Source organism: Carlito syrichta, unplaced genomic scaffold (genome assembly GCF_000164805.1).
Source record: "Carlito syrichta isolate Samal-C Ts95f unplaced genomic scaffold, Tarsius_syrichta-2.0.1 Scaffold302399, whole genome shotgun sequence".
NCBI lineage: Eukaryota > Metazoa > Chordata > Mammalia > Primates > Tarsiidae > Carlito > Carlito syrichta.
In genome coordinates, this window is record NW_007246495.1 from 146,492 (window position 1) to 161,765 (window position 15,274).

The 15,274-nt window shown below is 46.2% G+C and overlaps 1 protein-coding gene across 1 annotated transcript in view; it reads left to right on the top strand.

The window, feature by feature from the left end:
* The window catches only part of PTPN21 (protein tyrosine phosphatase, non-receptor type 21), a 68,768-nt gene that overhangs the window by 32,305 nt on the left and 21,189 nt on the right, over positions 1 to 15,274 (top strand). Inside the window, exons 3-9 of the mRNA XM_021711604.1 lie at positions 1,094 to 1,191; positions 2,803 to 2,870; positions 3,976 to 4,046; positions 4,396 to 4,483; positions 5,556 to 5,644; positions 7,595 to 7,682; positions 8,356 to 8,435. Of these exons, the coding sequence (XP_021567279.1) occupies positions 1,094 to 1,191; positions 2,803 to 2,870; positions 3,976 to 4,046; positions 4,396 to 4,483; positions 5,556 to 5,644; positions 7,595 to 7,682; positions 8,356 to 8,435 (582 nt within the window). The remainder of the gene's footprint in view (positions 1 to 1,093; positions 1,192 to 2,802; positions 2,871 to 3,975; positions 4,047 to 4,395; positions 4,484 to 5,555; positions 5,645 to 7,594; positions 7,683 to 8,355; positions 8,436 to 15,274) is intronic.

Here is a 15,274-nt window from a genome sequence, read left to right on the forward strand (position 1 = left end):
GACCCACTCAGTTATAAAGACCCACTCAGAGTTATTTTTAAAAAATAAAGGGGGAGACCAACCATCTGGATGACATATCTTCAAAAAGTAGAGACTTCTCAGAAAAATGTGGCCATAAAGCAGCAGAAAACAGTCAACCAATATTACATAGTGAACTAAAGAAAATTTAAAAAATAACAGACAATAGACCCATTTAAATGTGAATAAGCCTGGGTGCAGGGGCTCATGCCTGTAAGTCCAGCACTTTGGGAGGCCAAGGTGGGAGGATCATTTGAGCCCAGAAGTTTAAGACCAGCCTGAGTAACATAGTGAGATCTTGTCTCTACAATAAATCAAAACAATGAGTTGGGTATAGTGGTGTCCACCTCTGCATCATCCATTTTTTAGGAAACTAAGACACATAAACAGGTTACAGGCCTTGCGCAAGATCACAGTGCTTGTGGGTACTGGAACAAGGCTTTAACTCACATAGTCTGGCTCCCAAGTCCTTGCTCTCAACCCCTGTGTGCTACAGGCTCTGGTAGAAAAATGCTAAACAGTTAAAAATACTAGAAAAATCTATAATTGGAGATTTGTAGCAGTTAAGAACCTGAGCTTTGGGGTCATTCAGACCTGAGTCCAAACTCCAGCTCAGCTAAGGTCTGTGGGATTGAGCATATTGCTTAATCTCTGAGCTCCCACCTCCTCATCAGTAAAAGGTGGCTGTCATTAAACAGTGGAGAAAGTAGTTGAGAGGGCAATTGAGGGACAGTAATGATGGTGGCTTTGCCTCGATTTTATCTCTCAGCCTCGTGGCAGTCAAAGCAAAAGAAGAAACATGAGTCTTGTTACTCATTATGTGACAAAAAGAAGTTCATCTGTGTGCAAACATGACCAGTTTTTCCTAGTATATCATTTAAAAGGAAATTTTCAGCTGAGCTTTAATATAAAAAGTCGGCAATGAACAAGCTAGGGCAGAATCAGCTCTCTTAGGAGTCTAAGGCCATAAAAAAATGTCTATGGAAGGTCAAGTTCATTTGGTCCAGGAGTGTGTCTTCACTGGAGATGATGTTGATATTAACCTTATGAAATTGACATTTTTTTTTTTTAACAGATATCAGTATTATTTACAACTGAAGAAAGATATCCTGGAGGGAAACGTTCCTTGTACCTTAGAACAAGCAATTAAACTGGCAGGCTTGGCTGTGCAAGGTAAATAAGAGAATTAATCATGAAATAGTTCTATCAGGTTAAAATGTTTTAGCAAAAACAGCAAGGGATTTTTAAAGTAATTGACTTTCTATAGTGGTGTTAATTCATGAGTGAAACATTATCATGTTATCTAAACGACCTTCCTTTTGGGAAAATGAATTTGGATTACTTCAATAAAATAAAAGACTTCTGAAATTGATCACATTATTATATATCGACAGAGCAAACAGTCCAATAGCTAGAGTTATGTGTATGTATATACAAATATGTGTGTCTACATACACACACAAATTCAGTCACACGCCACATAACGACATTTTGGAGTTCGATGGACAGCATAGACAATGGGTCCCCTGAGATTATAATATTGTACTTTTACTGTGCCTTTCTATGTTGAGATATGTTTAGATACACAAATGCTTACTATCGTGTTGCAGTTGCCTGTGGTATTCAGTATAGGAACATGCTGTACAGGTTTGTAGCCTAGGAGCAGTGGGCTAGACCACTAGGTGTGTTGTAGGATGGATCTAGTAGAGTAGGTGCACTCTGTGATGTGAGGTGCACAAGGATGGAACCACCCAATGATGCATAGCTCCATCATTAAAGTGACACATAACTGTATATATTTTAAAAGCATTTATCTATCTATTTATTCATTCATTCATATTCACTCATTCATTCATTGATTCATTCACTCATTGACTCCTTCAAGTTGGCATCTTACTCTGTCACCCAGGCTGGAGTTGCAGTGGCACTATCACTGCTCACTGCAGACTCAACCTCCTAGGCTCAGGTGATCCTCCCACCTCAGCCTTTCAGAGTGCTGGGATTACAGGTGGGAGCTACCACACTTGGCAAGAATCACCTTTTCATAAGCATTTTACTGAACTGTCATTTTTTTGTTAACAATTAAAAATTTCAAAACAACATCTTGCTGTAACATGGTTAAATGATCTAATTCCATTCCCCAGAGGTAATCACTACTGTCAACAGTGTGTATTTTTTTTTGCACGTAAGCAAGCTTGCATGATTACAGGGTAGGCTTTGCTTGTTTTTTAACTACAAAAATGAGACCTTATTAAATGCAGTTTGTAATATGGTCTCACTCTGTCACCCTGGCTGAAGTGCAGTGGCATGCTCATGGCTACCACAGCCTTGACCTCCTGGACTTAGGTGATCCTTCCGCCCCAGCCTTCCAAGTAGCTGGAACTATAGTCATGTGCTACCATGCCAGGATAATTTTTTGACTTATTGTAGAGACGAGGTCTTGCCAAGTTGCCTAGGCTGGCCTCGAATCCTCTCACTTTGGCCTCCCGAAGTGCTGGGATTACAGATGTGAGCCACTGCACCTGACCTGTAACTTGTTTTTTTACTTAATTCACAGGAATTTTTCCAAGTCAAGACATATGGATTTACCCAACTGATATTTTTCCCCTCCCGGACTCCCCAGTTGATATTTTAAAAAGATACTTTAAAAATACTTAGTTGTAAGACAAATTTGACTTCTGAATTATCAGCACACCATCTATATTCTGCATTTTGAATTTTGCTGTGCATGTTTTGAAATGCAAATTAAATATAACTAATGTGAATATTTGTCATTTTGTACAGCTGACTTTGGTGATTTTGATCAATATGAATCCCAGGACTTTCTCCAGAAATTTGCCTTGCTTCCTGTGGTAAGTCTTCTTTTGACATTGAGCCTTTCAAGAAACAGTTTGCTCCCATACCCTGAATAATCCCTCAAATGCAGTGCATGTGATAGCTTTCTTCATCAGGAATAGCACAAAAGAATGCCAGCTTCCTGTTATAAACACCTCAAGTGGGAGTGCTTTCACTGTGGTCTTCTTCTTAAAACTGAAAGGTCTGTCATAACCGCGCTGTGGCCAGAGAAATTCTTTCTGTATTTGGATGTGAGTCTAAAGAGAAAGATTTTGTTTCAGCTTCTGAGGAACCCTGTGGAGCTGTGCTTTTTTCACTGAAGGCTTGAAAGCTCACAAAGTTGTGTTGAAGTGAATTTGGAGCTGGGTGTGGTGGCTCATACCTGTAATCCCAGCACTTTGGGAGGCTGAGGCAAGAGGATTGCCTGAGCCCGTGTTTTTGAGACCAACCTGGGCAACATGATGAGACCTCATCTCTACAATAAATCAAAATATTAGCTGAGCATGGTGGCACATGCCTATAGTTCCAGCTATTTGGAAGGCTGAGGCTGAGGACCACCTGAGCCCAGCAGGTCAAGGCTGTGGTGGCAGTGTGCCACTGCACTCTTGCTGGGTGACAGGGTGAGACTCCGACTCAAAAAAAAAAAAAAAAAATGATTTTGGCTTCTTATTAGCAATGAAAAAAGTAGATGACAGAAAAGACATCACCACCTGCTTTTGATGTCATTCCTGATGGAAGCGACAAGAAACTGTGTTGGAACAACACTGTGTTGGAGGTGTGCTCCTCTTCCAAGTGTCCGCATTCCAGACAGAGGATGCACAGATGGTGCCATGTCACCAGTCTCTGAACTGGCTGACTAGTGCCACCAACCTGCAGTCACTTAGCTGAAACTTTCTCTGGAACGAACAGAGAGGCAGGGTGCGTTTTTTGGCTTCTGAACAGAAGCTATGTAATTCCTTAGGCAGATAATGATTATGTGTGTAAGCAATGCTCCCACATGTTGATCATAATAGCCATCATCTTGCCTGAAAGTGACAAGCATAAGTGACCCTCAGGAGCAATGATTCCTCCTAGGAAATTTGGGTGAATTCTGGTGTAATTACTGCTGTGTGTTTTCTTCAGGGGTGGTTACAAGATGAAAAAGTATTGGAAGAAGCAACACAAAAAGTGGCCTTACTGCATCAGAAATACAGGTAATAGTGAGCACTACAACGTGGGAGTAGTATAAATACATGCTTTTTGAAACTGGAAATAGGCAGTGTATAGTTAAATGGTGGGGGGTTATTTTGCCCTCCGCCTTCCCCCTCACCGTCTGAAATACCAAGGCAGGATTGTACATGGTACCTGCTCGGTGTTGAGCACAGTGCGCTGCATACGGTTGCGGTTAGATTTCAGGAAACCATGATGAATTGGTGTCACCAATGACAGATGCTAAGAAATTTTACAACTTCATCATGTCTCATGCCAAAGTGACACGTAGCTCTATTTTAGAGCAGTTTTAGCTCTGTAGACGAATACCTCAACATGTGTCTTGGGTTGCAGAGGGCTCACAGCTCCGGAGGCTGAAATGCTGTACATGCAGGAGGTGGAGAGACTGGACGGCTATGGGGAGGAGAGCTACCCTGCCAAGGTGAGTGTGTCAAGGTGGGGCTCGATGAGGGGGGCCTTGGCAAGGGGTGAGGGACTTGGCAGGGTGGTGGGAGCGGGGCTTAGTGGGGCCCTTACAACTGAGATCGGCAGCTTGAGAGCATAGTAGGAAGCCTGTGGATGCCCCGATGTGTGGAGGCTGAGGATGGATGTGCAGTCTGGCAGCTTGAAAGCTCAGGTCCTTGTAAACAATATTTTGTCTTTCTTTTTTTTTTTTTTGAGTTGGGGTCTCATTCTGTCCCCTAGGCTGGATTGCAGTGGCACGATCATGGCTCACCTCAGCTTCAACCTCCTCCTGGGCTCAGGCAGTCCTTCCACCTGAGCTCTCTAGTAGCTTAGACTGCAGGCACTACCACACCTGGCTAGTTTTTTTATTTATTGTAGAAACAAGGTCATGCAGGCCGGACTCGGTGGCTCAGCCTGTAATCCCAGCGCTTTGGGAGGCTGAGGTGAGTGAATCGTCTGAGCCTGTGGGTTCGGGACCCACCTGGGCAACTTGGCGAGACCTCATCTCTACAATAAATCAAAAATTAGCCGGGCATGGTTGCACGCACCTATAGTTCCAGCTACTTGGAAGGCTGAGGCAGAAGGATCACTGGAGCCCAGCAGGTCGAGGCTGCGGTGGCCGGGAGCGGCCACTGCACTCCAATCTGGGTGACAGAGTGAGACTCCAACTCAAAAAAAGAAACAAAAAAACAAGGTCACGCTATGTTGTCCAGGCTCATCTCAAACTCCTGGCCTCAAGCAATCCTCCCACCTCCACTTCCTCAAATGCTGGAATTGCAGACATGAGCCACCATGCCCGGCCTGTGACCAACATTTTATAGTAACACACATGCCCACTTGCCAGTCATGCTCTGAAAGGGCCTTGAAATAGCATTATTGGGAGACCAGTCACTTATTTACAGGGTAATACATTCAGGTCACTCAGACTTCTCTTCCAAATAGTTCCTCTGTGGGTCTCCTGAACATTTTGTATTGGGGATGTTCAGGGAGCTGAATGAGTGGCAGCTCTGTGTACCTGCCCCGGGCGGGTCTCTCCTTTCTCCTTTCAGGACAGCCAGGGCAGTGACCTCTCTGTGGGGGCATGTCTTGAAGGCATCTTCGTGAAACACAAGAATGGGAGGCCACCCGTAATATTCAGGTACTTCCCTGGCCCTTCCTGTGGCTCCTGTGGGTAATAACTTTCTTAGTACGTATAATACATTTCTCACAAGTCTGTCTCAAGATCTTGTTACAACGTGGAAACACTCTCTTTCTAGAATGAGCTACCACTGGAATACAGTGTCCTTTTCAGTAAGCCACTTTGTTAAAAACCAAGTGTTCAGAACATCATGCTTATGATGATGACCTCTTATAAAATGCTTCAGTCTGTGTGACTTTTTTTTTGCCACGTGGAGGCCATGATCTGTTTTGATATGAGTTTTGTACTTGAGCTCCAGTTTCCAGGACTGTTTCTTACGAGAAGCCTAGAGCTTTCTTGTGACCCTAGTGATGGATCAGGTTTCTAAAATCCCAACATCTAAGCACATTTTGATTACTTATTTTCAGGTTTGTCACCTAGGCTGGATTGTCATGGCACGATCACAGCTACCGTGGCCTTGACCTGCCATTTTTTCAACCTCTGGAGTAGCTGTAACTACAGGTGTGTGCCACTAAGCCCAGCTAAGTTGTTGGGTTTTTTTTTTTCTTTTTTACTTTTTGTAGAGATGTGGTCTTGCTATGTTGACCTGGCTGGTCTCAAACTCCTGGGCTCAAGCGATCTTCCCATATCAGCCTCCCAATGTACTAGGGCTACAGGTGTGTACCACCATGTCTGCCTAATTTTTAAAAAATTTTTGTAGTGATGAGAGGTCTTGCTATGTTGCCCTGATTGGTCTCAAGCTTCTGTACTCAAAGCAGTCCTGCTACCTCAGCCTCCCAAAGTGCTGGGATTACAGGCATGAGCCACTGCACCTGGTCTAGTTTTTCCTTTTAAGGGCCACTGCTCTAAGCTGACATCTCTCCCTTTACTCCCTTTGCTTGGCTGCCTTTGGGCCCTGAATGCTGATGGTGATCATGACCAGAGTATGCACAGCTTGGAGAGCAGAGCCTCACTCCAACTTGCTGCCCTGGGCCTGGAGTCTCCCCTTTGGTGATTGCTCTCCTGTTCATCCACTTGTGAGGCCTTTCCACATGCCAGGTCACAGCAGGGGGAGGATAATGACCTGCGCTGCATGGGGGCCAGAGGTCACCTGGCAACTAAGGCAGCTGCTGCTTCCTCCATCTGGATAGAAGGGTAAAAACTGCCTGATTTAATATGATGCTAATCATCTTTAGGCTTAATGCTGAAATATGGAATCACTATTCAATTAATTTTATTTTTGTGAACAAATTTTAAGTACATCAATCTAATATGGAGAAAATTAAAGGGGTCACACTTGTTCTCCCGTAATCATTTTTACTTTTTATAAAATTTTACAGTTATGTAATGAGATTAAATAGCTGAATATGATGGCATTAGAGCATGTAAACTGGGATCTTAAGCCCTGGTGAATGGGTCACTCCCTGAGTTCCTGACATTAGAACTTGATTTTCACCCTGAAGCTTGTTGGAGTACCTGCTTGTTTTCTGTGCCTGATTTTACCCTGTGATCTGCAGCACTTACTGGGACTTGCGTGCTTCTGTGTCCTTCCCCTTCCCCTATGCCCCTTTGAGGGCAGCACTTTACTTTACCAACCTCGGTGTCCCTGAAACCTAGTGCAACTTCTGGCATTGTAAGAATGAGTGCCCTTTGTTCTGTTGAATGAATAAATGCGGCTGTGGCAACCAGCCAGTTTAGGGGTTTGGGTCATCAAGCGGTTCTCGCCAATGAGCACAATGCATCTGACATCTTTTATATACTCTCTTCCCTCATGTTGTACACGTTTACTTCTTGCAACTAACTGCTGTCACTTCGCCTAGAAGAGGCATGCTAGCTGATTAAAACCACCATTTTCTTTCAAAAATGATGAGCAACTATTGACTTAACGCATCAGGCTTAAGGAAGCATCACGTGTCGCATCCCCTGATGTCCCCACGAGCACTCACACTGCTTTTGTGTGCTATTCCTTAGGTGGCATGACATTGCTAACATGTCCCACAACAAGTCCTTTTTTGCATTAGAGCTGGCAAGCAAAGAGGAGACCATCCAGTTTCAAACTGTGAGTAAGCATCGGGGTGTGCGTGGAAGGTTTTCCCTAAAAGCTAGTAAGTTGGCATTTCTGCATGCCTGTGTGTTAGGACATTAACGAGATTAGATTTCATAATTTAATAAAACGTTACAAAGTTGCATAGCATTGTGCAAAATGGCATTTGACAAAAAGCGGTTGCTCAGTAAATCTTGTTGAATAAGCACTATCTGATCATGCTGACCCTTGAGTTAAACTTAAGGGTCCTGGTGGGGAGAAGAAAGCACAGATGGTTCAATCCCAGTGATTGATGAATAGAGCTGCAGAAATGCCATGTAATAGTAACTTACTTTTGCTTTCTTGACAAAGGCAAATATTGAGTTATGGATTCAAGTGTTTTGTTTAAACATGTCTTTATCTATCAAGAATAAAAGTTAATATTTTTATAATTTTTAAATTCCTAAAGTCATTTTGTAACTGTTTACTGTCAGAATCACACTGTTGGAACAGATTTTTTCTTCATAATTTAAGTACTACTTGTGGCAGTCATACAACAGGCATGGTGTTAGAAAATGGAAGAATCGCTGTGCTGAGAGTGACTGACATATTGTGTCTCCCAGTTGTCTTGTCCTCAGAAAACTCTGCGTTAAAAGGATTGGGCTGTATGTAAGCTTTCATATTCCTTTGTCCCTGTTTTGTTTGCCAGGAAGACATGGAAACAGCAAAGTATGTGTGGAGACTCTGCGTCGCACGACACAAATTTTATAGACTAAACCAGTGCAGCCTGTGAGTATATCCTGCTTGTGGAAATTGGAGAAAATAATGGATTTAAATATTTTCATCTTGACCTTCTTGTATCATCTTGAAAGGCAACTTTTTTTTTTTTTGAGTTGGAGTCTTACTCTGTCACCCAGACTAGAATATGGTGGCACAATCACTGCCACCACAGCCTCAACATCCTGGGTTCAGGTGATTCTACCGCCTTAGCCTTCCAAGTAGCTGGAACTGCAGGCATGTACCAGTACGTCTGGTTAATTTTTTGATTTATTGTAGAGATGAGGTCTCGTTATGTTGCCCAGCTGGTCTCCAACCCATGGGCTCCGGTAATCTTCTTACCTTAGCCTCCCAAAGGTCTGGGATTACAGGTATGAGCCATTGTACCTGGCCTCTCCACAGCCTTTCTTTTTTGAGTTGGAGTCTCACTCTGTCGCCCAGATTGGAGTGCAGTGGCCACTTCCGGCCACCGCAGCCTCGACCTGCTGGGCTCCGGTGATCCTTCCGCCTCAGCCTTCCAAGCAGCTGGAACTACAGGCACGCGCTACCATGCCAGGCTAATTTTTGATTTATTGTAGAGATGAGGTCTCACCAAGTTGCCCGGGTGGGTCTCGAACCTGTGAGCTCAGGCAATCCACTCACCTCAGCCTCCCAAGGTGTGGGATTACGGGCTGAGCCACCGAGCCTGGCTCCCACATCCTTTCTGTCCTCTCGCCCCTGGCGATGCAGCTGCTCCCACCTGGCCTCCTGCCTTCTTTGTCTCTAGTCAGTCTTCTGCGCAGAAAAGCAAAGAGGTAGCACTGCCCTTCAGTTACAGGTCCAGACCAAATCCGATTGGGCCCCTCCTCCACTCCTTCCTGGCAGGATTAGTGCAGGCTCCTGCTGTCCTCCCTCCCCTGCTTATCTGTCCCCGCCCAGCCGACCCTTGATTCTGGCTCCTGGGAGCCACTTCCTTACAGTACTGATGCCTTTCCAGCCTGGGCCTTTGCTGGAATGCCCTTCCTTCCCTACTCTGGCAGGCACTCTGTCATTTTTAAAGATTAGGTGGGTTTTTTTGTTTGTTTGTTTGTTTTGGAGATGGGGACTCACTGTTTTGCCCAGGCCTGTCTTGAACCCCTAGCTGCAAACGAGCCTCTGCCTTGGTCTCCCAAGGTGCTGGAATGACAGGTGTGAGCTACTGCGCCCTGCCCAAGATTGAGTTTTAAATGTAGCGCCCTGGACACCACCAGACATTCAGTTTACTCAGTCCCCTGTACCACTATGAAAATTCTGGTTTTTTCGGAGCTCTTTTACAGTTCATGGCAATGGTCCAGTAAATCCTTGCCATGTCAAGCATTATGCTGAGAGCCTCTGTCTTCTAGTCCTTACAGTAACCCTGTTTGTCAGGATTATCACTGCCCTGTTGTTGATGAAGGTGTGGAGACTTAGAGAAGGGAAATGTCTCACCCCGACGCATTGCTGTGGGGATGGGGGCCTACGGGGCTGGAACCTGTGCTGAGCCTGCTTGGCTGGGCGAGGAGTTGTGGCTGTCATTTTAATGTGGATTTCACTGGCCTCTTTTCCTATGGTGAGCTGTGAGGACAGGGTCTCATCTTTGTGTCCCGTGTGGCAGATGCCAGGTGGGTAAGGGCGCATTGAATGGTGACAGTGCTGGTGGCTCAGGAAGACCCTTGTGCTCCTCGGTGACAGTGACATAGTGGCACAGGGTGAAGAACCCTTGAACTCCTTGGTGACAGTGATAGTGGCACAGGGAGAAGAGTCTTTATGCTCCTTGGTGACAATGACAGTGGCACAGGGGAAAAAACCCATGTGCTCCTTGATGACAGTGACACAGAGGCACAAGGGGAAGAGCCCTTGTGCTCCTCGGTGACAGTGACATGGTGACATAAGGAAGATTCCTCATGCTCCTTGGTGACAGTGTTACAGGGAGAAGCCCTCATGCTCCTCGGTGATGGTGACATGGTGGCACAGGAAGAAGAGCCCTTGTGCTTCTCAGTGACAAGGATGGTAACCCAGGGAGAAGAATCTTTGTGCTCCTTGGTGACAATGATTGTGGCACAGGGAGAAGAGCTCTCATGCTCATCAGTGACCGTGACACTGGCACAGGGGGAAGAGCCCTCACATACTTTGGTGACAAGGACATGGTGGCACAGGGGAAGAGCCCTCCTGCTCCTTGGTGACAGTGGCACAGGGGAAGAGTCCTCATACACCTTGGTGACAGTGATGGCACAGGGGAAGAGCCCTTGTGCACCTCGGTGGCAGTGAGGGTGGCATAGGAGAAGAGCCCTTGTGATCCTCAGTGACCTTGACATGGTGACACAGGGGGAAGAGCCCTCATGCCCCTTGGTGACAGTGATGGTCATGCTCTTCAGTGACAGCAACATGATGGCACAGGGAGGAGAGCCCTTGTACTTCTCGGTGACAGGGATGGTGGTACAGGGAGAAGAGTCTTTGTGCTCCTTGGTGATGATGACATGGTGGCACAGGGAGAAGAGCCCATGCGCTCATTGGTGACACTGGCACATGGGAACAGCCCTCGTGCTCCTTGGTGACAAGGACACAGTGGCACAGGGGGAAGAGCCCTCACATGCCTTGGTGACAGTGGTGGCTGCACAGGGAGAAGAGCCCTTGCATTCCTTGGTGACAGTGACACGATGGTACAGGGAGAAGAGTCCTCATGATCCTTGGTGGCAATAATGATGGCACAGGGAGAAGAATCCTCATGCTCTTTGGTGACAGTGACACAGTGGCACGGGGGAGAATTCTTGTGTTCCTTGGTGAGTGACATGGTGGCCCAGGGAGAAGAGCTCCTGTACTCTTCATTGATAGCTACGTGGTGGCACGGGGGAAGAACCCTTGCAGTCCTTGTCTGAATTCCTTTTTATTCCTGGTTGTAGGTTGAGGAGGGGGAGGGCCTTTAGTCCCTTAGCACCAGGAGGGAAGAGGAAGGCCTTTCAAGTGGTAGCTCTGCGTCACGGGGTGTGGTCAGGAGATGGTGGGGATTCACACCGAGGCCCCAAAACGCCCTCCTCTCTGCTCCCCTCCCCCATCCCCAACACTGATCTGAAATGGGATGGCAAGGCTAGCTGCACTCCTCTGTGACATGCAAAACCTTCTCTGCAGGTGCGCCTGTGTGGGAAGTGTGCCCCCTGGCGGTGAGATCAGAGGCACTCAGCCTGGGAGAGTCGTGGCATTTGGGGCTCCCCAGCCTGGCCTGGCCACCTGGTCACCTGTGGCATTATTCCATGCAGAAGCGATTCCTAATATGGAAGCCATAAATTCATGGTCTCTTAGACTAGGCACCTGCATTTTTGAGGCTTTACCACGTTTAAGGGCATTCATGGTGTGGAGTCATCATTAATTCAGGTTATTCCTTTTCTGGAAAATACTGGAGAATCTCTCTTTTTAATAAACCCTAAAGTACAGTCCCTTTCTGATAGGCATCCATTTTGGTTGATGGCTAGAGCCCTTTTTAAAAAGTGAAGTGTTTTGGGGATAAATTACTACTTAGGAACAACTTTTAAATTTAGAGGAAAAAGTAACAACAGGTTGTTTGCGGTAAATGATTATGAAATCTAATTTTTAGAATATTGCTGTTTATTGACAACTATGAATACAGCCACATTAATGCTGTCAGTTACCTATAGCATATCCACATGAAGGACATCCAATTCTTTTTACAATGGAATAAGTGTGTTTAAAGTGTGCTTTTAGTCTCTGTATATGCAGTAGAGTGTGGCAGCCGATTTACACGAATGATTCCTGTGTAACCACTTATGATTCATTCTGTGGGAAGCAAGTATTTTTTTTAACTTTTATGTTTTTCACTAACCTATATCCTCTCAATGAAGGAAACAAGGATATGTCCTTGCAAGAATTTTTTTCCCATGTAAAGTAAATGAAGCTTTTAATATTAGCTTTTAAAATTCTGACGGGTAATATAATAACTGTAATCTTTCTTTTAAGGCTCTCAATACAGATTGTTTAGTTGTGTGTCATCATAATGATTCTGAAGTGTTGGTGGACTTGTTCTCGTGGTCAGACCAGCGTTCTGTGGTGTGACAGGCACAGAGCCAGCTGGTGGGTTCTGGATGTCAGGGTCAGTCTGGGCCGACTGGCCTGGGAGATGGGTTCTTCTCACAAGGGAAAAGAGTGCTTGACTCCCAGAGGGTCCCCTCCTCCCCACCCCAATGTCCAGTAGGGCTTGGGCTGGCCTTCCGTGGTTCCCCTCTTCACCCAGGTGGTGATATTTTAGTATTTATACAGTGGGACAGTTCAGCAGTCCTGATCCACAACAGCTACTGTAGGGAGAATCATCTTTTGATGTCAACCAAGGCTTAACCACATTAGATACATGAGAATTCCTGTTTTTAAAATTTACGAAATGGGGATAACGGGATGCTTATTTGGTATTCCTTTAGGATTGGACCGAGAATTAAATGAGATGATAATGTCAATCTATCAGGTACAAAAGCTCCCCCCCATCCCCCAAGCAGAACTGGTCTACTATAAGGAGCCTCCCTAGTTTCCATGAGAAACAGACCAGGGAGGAAAGGTCTCAGGTCTCAAAGGGTCCTAGGTTGGGGCTTTTCTCTCCTTTCTCTGGGTGTCCTCTCACCTGCAGCAGGAGTGGCAGAGGGCCCCAGAGACTACAGGGAACCCTGGGCTTCAGGCTGCCTCAGGCTAAGTGCGGTGAGGAGGGTGTATGTTTCTCAGCTCAGGGCTGCTGGTGACTGTCATGACCAGTGTCCCCCTTGCTTCTGGAGACTCCTATGATCAGGAGACCAACTGGAGGAACAGCCTGCCTGAAAGGGATGGGTTGTCCCACCTTTGAGGCATGCGGTAGGACTTGAAGGGACCATGGGAAGAGGGGGCATCCCTGCCCATTTCAGTCTCTAGGCCCGTGGTGTAGAGGCCACATGGTGTGAGGCTCCTCGGTGTGGAGGCCATGCGGTGTCACCCCCAGGGAGGAGTGAGGTAGGAAGACGCTGGAGGCCAGGTGAGGAGCAGCCCCGGGGCCAAACCATGCGGCCTCTGGGCATGGGGACACAGGCCTTGGAGAGCTAAAGGCAGGCAGCTTCCTTCCAGAGGGGGTCCTTGCACAGATGAAGGTCAGTATCGCCCTGGAAGCCCACGTCATGGGCCCAGGGTGAGGCTGGGCCTCCCCTTGCCAGTTCCCAGTTACCCCAGATTATCTCTGCCAGGCTTGTTCCCCTCCCTGCCTGTAGCACCAGGAGCCACACCTGGGCTGGGGCAGGCACCACGGAACCTGACCAGCAGCCTAGCAGCAGGCCGCACACAGGCCAACCTCCCCTGGATAGGGAGAAGAAGAGCCTGTTTTTCCTTCCTTTGACTAGGGCAAGCTCAAGAGGGAAAGTCAGTGAGGCAAGCATTCCGTCATCCAACACTTTTTTTTTTTGAGTCAGGGTCTTACTTTCTCACCCAGATTGGAGTGCAGTGACTCAATCTTGGCTTGCTGCAGCCATGACCTCCTGGGCCCTTGTGATCCTCCTGCCTCAGCCTCCCAGGTAGCTGGAACTGCAGGCATGTACCACCACACCCAGCTAATTTCTCGTACTGGAAGGGTGTCGCTATATGGCCCAGGCTGGTCTTGAACTCCTGGCCTCAAGAGATCCTCCTGCCTTGGCCTCCCAAAGTACTGGGATGATAGTCATGAGCCACCACATCCAGCCTCGATGCATTTTTTAAAAAATTGTTATTTATTGATTGGCTTACATTATTATTATTTTTTTACTTTGGAGTTGGGTGCATGCGAGGACTTACACTGTGTAAGTAAATTGCGTGCAGGTGGGGTTTGAGCTTCTAGCGGGCTCTCTCGCCCCTTGGTAGTGACCTGGTACCCAGGTGTGGTTGTGGTCCTTATCCCTCCTCCCTCTAGCCGTGTCCAGTGTCTGCTGTTCCCATCCTTGTGCTCATATGACCTGTGATTGGGGCCCACTTATGAGTGATCGTTTTTGTGATAGTTTATGTAGAATGATGGTCTCCAGTTGCATCCATATTTCTACAAAGGACATGATTTTGTTCTTTATGTCTGCACAGTATTCCATCATGTGCATGGACCATATTTTCTTTATCCTGTCCACTTTTTTTAAGTTGTGAAAGCAAGATTTATTGAGAGGACAGAAAAGTTCCCACAGTGGGAGGGGACCCAAGGAGGTTGCCTGGTCCTGTCTACTTTTGATGGGCATCTGGTTTGCTTCCATGTTTTTGCTCTCGTGAATAGTACAGCAGTGAACATGTGTGTGCAGGTGTCTTTTTGGTAGAGCGATTTATGTTCCTCTGGGTATATTGTCAGAAGTGGGATTGCTGGATTGTATGGAAGTTCAATTTCTAGTTCTTTGAGAAATCCATACCGCTTTCCATAAAGGTTGAACCAGCTTACACTCCTACCAACAGTATAGAAGCATTGAAGCGTTCCCTGTAGCCATGTCAACACCTGCTGGTTTTTAACTTACTAATGATGGCCATTCTGACAGGTGCTAAGTGTTATCTTGTAGTTTGATTTGCATTTCTCTGATGATTAGTGAGGCTAAGCATTTTTTCATACATTTGTTGATACTTGAATGTCTTCCTTTGAAAAGTGTCAGTTCTTTTTTTGTAGGGGTGTTGTTAGGTCAGAATCCCAGTGGGTCCTCCAAAATGTTAGGTTGAGCCCACTGGGGGAGTGTCTGTGGGTCTGGTGCTGTGTGAAAGATGCAAAGAATTTCATAGACGTTAGATTGAAAAATATATTTTATTTTATTTTTTTTTGAGTTGGATTCTCACTCTGTCACCCACCACAGCCTCGACCTGCTGGGCTCCGGCGATCCTTCTGCCTCAGCCTTCCAAGT